Source organism: Nannospalax galili, unplaced genomic scaffold, assembly GCF_000622305.1.
Source record: "Nannospalax galili isolate Female #2095 unplaced genomic scaffold, S.galili_v1.0 scaffold342, whole genome shotgun sequence".
Taxonomy (NCBI): Eukaryota; Metazoa; Chordata; class Mammalia; order Rodentia; family Spalacidae; genus Nannospalax; species Nannospalax galili.
In genome coordinates, this window is record NW_008349359.1 from 966731 (window position 1) to 974021 (window position 7291).

Below are 7291 nucleotides of genomic sequence, written 5' to 3' on the forward strand. Positions count from 1 at the left end.
CCTTCCTTCCTTCCTTCCTTCCTTCCTTCCTTCCTTCCTTCCTTCCTTTCTTTCTTTTTTCTGGGACTTTTTGCTACTCTAACATTCCCTCTCCTGAAGAGGTAACCCTAAAATCTTTAGGGATTAGATAAAAGCTCCCAAATATTTTCGATAGCTTTGGCCTTTGGAGTATAGTATGTTGCTAAAAGGCCCAAGGACGTTTTGACTTTTAGTCAAGAAACTGGCTACTTTTCTTTAGGGTCTTTTTTACAATTGCCTAGCCTCCTATTTTTATCACACCATCCTCTGAAGAGGTTACCCAAAATGCCGGTAGGGAATTGGGACACAGACCGCTCTGGCTTCTTCCATGCTGAACAGGGATGCAGGGTGAGGCAGTTGGGGTACCCCTTAAGTGGGTCTATCTAAAAGACTCCCAAATTGCATAACTTATCTGTAGGGAGAAAAGAAAGTCCTTGACTGGTGAATAGGAGATGTGAAGGAGAAATAAAGGCAAGAGTAATTAGCATTACAAGTTCTAGACAGGGAACCAGAAAAAAGTCAGAACAGGGAAAATTTCAATTTTTCATATCAGAGTCCATTGGGATTTCTTGATGAGAGCTTCCAAAAGCATCTCTCTATTGGGTTCCTCCTCATTTTTTCTTTTGTCTGCTAAGGCTGCACTTGAGAGTGATGGATTCGGGATTTGTTTTCAGGCACTTTAATAGCTGTTGGAGTGGCTAGAATCAGTGTCAGTTCCCTCTCAAAGGCTTCACCACATGGGGGTAGGATATAGGCACTCTCAGGCGGTCCCCTGAGTTCTCAGCCCCTATGCCAGAGGCAGGCCGGAACAGGCACTCAGGTGGTCTCTACGCTTCATTCTTAAGAGCCAGTTTTTACTGGTTTTGATTTAGTTTCTTGTCTAACTCCTCCTGCTCTATTTTTTTTTTTTTCCTTTAGTTTGCTGCTTTGATATTCTAGAGATTATTTAGGGTTGCACATCTCCCCATGTTCCCCAAACTGAAGCATTTGATGGTGAGCTCTGGGTATAGTATGCATGCATGCCTACTTCAGTTGTAACTAATTCTGTGCTCTTTAGTTTCCCACAGTCAGATCACTCGCCTGTACAGCCGGTTCACCAGCCTGGACAAAGGAGAGAACGGAACTCTCAGGTGGGCATTTCCTTTCCTTATTTTTCCTCTCAGAAACCAGAAACTCCCTGCAAGTGTCTGATTAGCTGCCTTTATCCCACAGATAGATGTAATAGGTGTCCAGCATGTGGAGGGCAGGAACGATTTCTGCCCTGATGTTTAAACATCATTGGTCCACAGGAGAACTGAGTAAGCAGAACAAGTGACACTACATTTATTGCTAGGAATTTGCTGCTTTATTCCAGTTTCCCTTACTTAGTTCAAGTGGCTAATGTTCTTGTCCTAAAAATGTGTTTTCAAATTTCTGCTCTCTTTGCAAGCTTTTTTCCCACAGCCCTTTCTTAAATATTGGCTTTTGTGAAGTTGATGAATTCGTGGTCTAGGCTACTTTGTCTTCTCTGATGTCCCAACACATAACCCTAGGGAACATAACGTTATGTTTATTAATGGTAGACAAGATGTTTAGTATTTCTGTCTAGATTAAAGTTTCTCATCTGAAAAGACAGAAAAAAAACACAACCAAACAAAAAAACCCCAGGAAGCTGGGCATGGTGGCACATGCCTTTAATCCCAGCACTTGGCAGAGGCATGCAGATCTCTGAGTTCAAGGCCAGCTTGGTCTCCATAGCAAGTTCCAGGCCAGCTGTGGCTATAGGAAAATGCTCAAAAAGCCTGGGGAAAAAGGTTCTCGTCTGAAGGCTATTTTAGCCACCCAGAGACAAAATGTCTGGAGGCATTTTTGATGGTCATGATTGGGAAATGCTGCTGAAATGTAGCCAAATATCCTTCAGTGGCCCCTTAACAAAGAATTATTCTATCCTAGTGTTGAAGAGATGGTTCAGTGGTTAAGAACACATACTGCTCTTGCAGTTTAATTTAGTTTAGTTCCCAGCACCCATGTCAGGCTGCTCAGGGCCACTTGTAACTCCAGCTCTAAGGGATCCAGTGCCCTCTTCTGGCTTCTGTGGGCATTTGCAGTCACTGAGCATACCTACACACACACACACACACACACACACACACACACACTCACACAAATAAATCTTTAAAAAACAAAAAAGAAGGCCAGGCATGGCAGTATGATAGTACAGGCCTTTAATGCCAGCACTCAAGAGGCAGAGGCAAGTGGATCTCTGAGTTTGAAACCAGCCTGGACTACATAGTGAGTTCTGGACCAGCCAGCACTACATAGTATGACTGTCTCAAAAAAACCAAAAGAGGGGGAAAAAAATGAAGCAACCTTAAATGTCAGTAGTGTTAAAGTTGAGCATTCTTGGTCTAAAGTATGTGATATCCAGGTAATATGCTGCTGTGTCTTTTCATGTTTGTAATTGTCTTCTAGTCAAAGGAGTTATCTTCTTTTTTTTAATTTTATTTATTATTTTTATTTTATGTGTATGATTGTATTCCCTGCATGTATTTAAGTGCACCCGTTTTGTGCAATGCCTGTGGAGGACAGAGGAAGGCATCGGATCCTTTGGAACTAGAGTTACGGACAGTTGTTAGCTGCCATGTGTATACTGGGATTCCAACCTGGGTCTTCTGCTGAGCCATCTCTCCAGCCCAGGAATTATCTTCTTACCATCTCTCAATAGCAACCTTTTTTTTATTTTTTATTTTTTATTTTTTGGTCTTTTTGTAGCCCCAGCTGGCCTGGAACTCACTATGTAGACCAGGCTGGCCTCAAACAGGATAACATCTCATTGTATATATACCACATTGTTTATCCATTTTGTTTATTATTTGAGTGTACAACTATGTAGTCTAGGCTGGCTTCAAGCTCTTAGCAGTCTTCCTGCCTCAGCTTCCAGAGTGTTAGAATTATAGTCATCAGCCATTTTCCCCATCCAGTGTTTTTTTTTGTTTTTGTTTTTTTTTTAAATAAGCTATTTATTTATTTTTTATTTTTTTTATTTTTTGGTCTTTTTGAGACAGGGTATCCCTGTAGCCCCAGCTGGCCTGGAACTCACTATGTAGACCAGGCTGGTCTTGAACTCAGAGAGATCCGCCTCCCTCTGCCTCCCAAGGGCTGGGACTACAGGTGTGTCCCACCACGCCTGGCTAATGTTTTTTTTTAATTTTATGTGTGTGAGTGTATTGCCTGCATGCAGGTGTGTGCACCCGTGTTGTGCAGTGCAGGGGAGGTCAGAAGAGGGCTTCGGATTCCCCTGGAACCGGAGTTAAGGATGGTTCGTAGCTGCCATGTGGGTGCTGGGAATCGAACCCGGGTCCTCTGCAAGAGCATTCAGTGCTCTTAACTGCTGAGCCATCTCTCCAGCCCCTATCCAGTGGTTTTTAAAAAAATAAAAATTAAAAAAAAACATTAGCCAGGCGTGGTGGCACACACCTGTAGTCCCAGCACTTGGGAGGCAGAGGCAGGCAGATTTCTGTGAGTTCAAGGCCTGCGGTCTACATAGAGTTCCAGGACAGCTGGGGCTACATGGAGACCCTGCTTCAAAAAGAGAAGGAAAAACAAAAATTTATTTTTGTTGGGGGAGGGGGGAGTTAGTAGATACCGTAGTATACATGTGAAGGTTAGAGGATAATCTGCAGGAGTTGATTCTCTCCTGCCACTGTGTGTGTCCCAAGGATCAGGTTTGTAGGCTTGGCAGCATGTGTTTTTATCTTCTGAGCCATGTTATTGGCCTTATTTGTTTTGTGGTTCAGGAAAAACAAAAATTTATTTTTGTTGGGGGAGGGGGGAGTTAGTAGATACCGTAGTATACATGTGAAGGTTAGAGGATAATCTGCAGGAGTTGATTCTCTCCTGCCACTGTGTGTGTCCCAAGGATCAGGTTTGTAGGCTTGGCAGCATGTGTTTTTATCTTCTGAGCCATGTTATTGGCCTTATTTGTTTTGTGGTTCAGGGGCTTGAACCTAGGACATCCTACATGCTAGCCAAGTACTTGCTACACCACTGAGCTATTTTCTAGCCTTTTTAAACAAAATTTTATTTATTTATTTATTTATTTTTGTCTTTTTGAAGCAGGGTCTCCCTGTAGCCCCAGCTGGCCTGGAACTCACTATGTAGACCAGGCTGGCCTTGAACTCACAGAGATCTGCCTGCCTCTGCCTCCCAAGTGCTGGGACTACAGGTGTGCACTACCACGCACGGCTTTATATATATATATATATATATATATATATATGGAGTTTGGCTGTATTTCCCATGCTTGCCTCAAACTTCTGGGCACAAGTGATTCTCAGGGAATTTCCTGAGTAGCTTGTATTTCATGACTTATTTTTTGATGTTTGTTTGTTTTTTAACTTCTTCCCAGAAGAAGTCTGGGACTTGAAGGTAAATTCAGCAATGTGAGATGCTATAGCATAAATTCTTGGCATTCCATTTTCCTTTGTGGTGATTGTGCTCCATGGAAACAAAGAGCAGGATCTACAGAATGCTTTGGTTGGAATAGAGCTTCTTTAAAGTGCTTTCAGAGATCACTCCAATGTTTTTGTTTGTTTCTTGTAGGTTTTTTTTGTTTTTGTTTTTTTTTTGGTGTTTTTGTTGTAGGGTCTCCCTGTAGTGGGGCTAGCCTTGAACTCACAGAGGTCCACCTGCCTCTGCCTCCTGAGTGCTGGAACTACAGGCATGCGCCACTATGCCCAGCCAATTTTTTAAAAAATTTTATTACATTCATTTATTAATTTGGAGGAGGGTGTGCATGTGGAGGTCAGAGGTCCACTTGCAGGAGTCAGTTCTCTCCTACCATGTGGGTCGAACTCAGGTTCTCAGGGTGATGGCATGCACATTCACCCATTCAGCCATATCTCCCAGGCTCCAATGTACATTTTTATAGAATGATAAATTCCTTAACCTGTTGTATTAAGAAGAAGAAAAAGAAAAATGGGTTAAGGAGATAGCACAGTTGGTAAAATATTTGCCTCACAAGCATGAGGACCTGAGTTTAGATCCTCAGAACCCATGTAAAAGGTGACACATACCTGTAATTCCAGTAATGGTGATATGGGAGATGGAGACAGGCAGGTGGCCAGAGCTCATTGGCCAGCCAGCCTAGCCCACATGGTAAAGCTCTAGACTAGTGAGAGTCCCTGTGTCAAACAAAAGGAGGAAAGCACCTCAGCAACACTGCCTTAGGTTGTTCTTTGACCGCCACAGACATTGTGCATGCATATACCTGCATGTGCGAGAGCGCGCACACGCACACACACACATACACACACAAATGAAAGAAAGATGAGCTGTTACGAAAGCTTAGTTTAGTAATTTAGTAATAGAGTGCTTATCTACTATGCATGAAGCCCTGGGCTTGATTCTCAGCACTGCAGAGGAAGGGAGGAAAGAAAGAAAAGAAGGGAAGGAGGAGCAATACCTGTAATTCCAACATTTGCGAGGTGGAAGAAAAATGATCAGGAGTTCAGGGTAAGTGGGACTTTGTTGTGTATTAAAACTGGGCTAAGCGGGCATGGTATCATACACCTATAATCTCAGCACTTGGGAGGTTGAAGCAACTGTGTCATTACATAGTGAGTCCCTATCTCAAAACAAAGCAGCAACAACAAAAAAACTAGTATTGTAAGACATGACTTAGTTCCTTATTGACACTGGAAGTCCAAATTTAGACCCCAATTTTGGGTATGAACTGACTGGCTAGATTGTGCACTCACTACTTGATTGATACTAGATCTGGTATTTAAATCATGTTTCTCATCCAAAATTAAGCTTGTCAAATATTAAACTGAAGTATCTGGCCATGGAATTCAAATAAGCTTTCATCTTCATTTAACAAGAATGATTGTTTCTTACCCTCTGTGAAATGAGAAGCTACATTTTGATGATAATGTGCACTTTGTATTATAGGACAAGTTACGTAATAAAAGCTCAGTTTGCTGAATGAAACGGTGAGGACCCTAGTAGTTTTCTTTATCATCCTAAAAAAATCCAGCTATGAATGACTTCTTTTTTCATTCATTGATACAGAAATTAGTACCCTAACTAATCAAGGAAGATTCAAATCCAGAGTTATTGTTCCAGAGCTTTGAGCTTAGTCCATTAGGTCAGTTTCTTCCTGTCACCAGATGTGGTGGATGAGCTTGCTTAGTTAATTAAGCACCGTATAAAGGTTAAACTACAGCCAGAACAGTGTGAACTCTTGAGTGTGTAACAGGAATGTTTGGTGATCTGTCATCATTAGCATTTAGTATGAAGAGGGTAGAATAATGTGGTTTTTGTCTTCTATTAGTAATTTCATGGAGGCAGGAATGAGATTTGTTCAAGTTTCTGGGGATTTTTTTGTTGTTTTGTTTTTTGTTTTTTTTATAGGGTCTCCTTGGTCCCAGCCAGCCTGGAACTCACTATGTAGACCAGGCTGGCCTCAATCTCACAGAGATCCGCCTGGCATAAGTTTCTATTTTTCAAATTTTTTACATTTATTTATTGGGGAGGGGGTACTGGGGGGGCTGTGCATGTGGAGATCAGAGGACAACCTTCGGGAGTTGGTTGTCTTCTACCAGTTGGGTTCCCAGGATTGAATTCATATCATCAAACTATGCAGTAAGCACCTTTACCTTCTGAACCATCTTGCTATCCCTTAAAAGTCATGTTTTGGGCCACTGAGATGGCCCAGTAGATAAGTCATTTGCTGCCACCAATCTGAGTTTGATCCGTGGGCCTCGCATGGTAGAAGGAGAGAACTGACTTCTGCAAGTTGTGTCTGAGTTCCACACTCGTGCCTCTCTCTCTCTCTCTCTCTCTCTCTCTCTCTCTCTCACACACACACACACACACACACACACACACACACACATACAAAATGGATGAGTAAATTTTTCAAAAAGTCATGTTTTAATTTAGGCATGGTGGTACTCACCTGTAACCTCATTACTCAGGAGGCTGACATAAGATTAGAAGTTAGAGAGCAGCCAGGGTTACATGGTGAGATCCTGTGGCAGGAAAGCAACAGTTTGCCTGGAGTAGTGATACATAGCCATAATCCCAGTATTTACAAGAGGCAGGGATCAAGAGTTCAAGGTTATCCTCAGCTACACAGTGAGTTTGAGACCAGTCTGAGCCATTGGGAGTCTTTCTTTTGGTTTTTTTTGAGACAGGGTCTCCCTATAGCCCCAGCTGACCTGGAACTCACTGTGGACCAGGCTGGCCTTGAACTCACAGAGATCTGCCTGCCTCTGCCTCCCGAGTGCTG

The 7291-nt window shown here is 42.5% G+C and overlaps 1 protein-coding gene across 1 annotated transcript in view; it reads left to right on the plus strand.

Annotated features, from left to right (window-relative positions):
* Chp1 (calcineurin like EF-hand protein 1) overlaps positions 1 to 7291 on the plus strand; it is a 62687-nt gene that overhangs the window by 13074 nt on the left and 42322 nt on the right. Inside the window, exon 2 of the mRNA XM_008846786.3 lies at positions 1076 to 1148. Coding sequence (XP_008845008.1) covers positions 1076 to 1148 — 73 coding nt within the window. The remainder of the gene's footprint in view (positions 1 to 1075; positions 1149 to 7291) is intronic.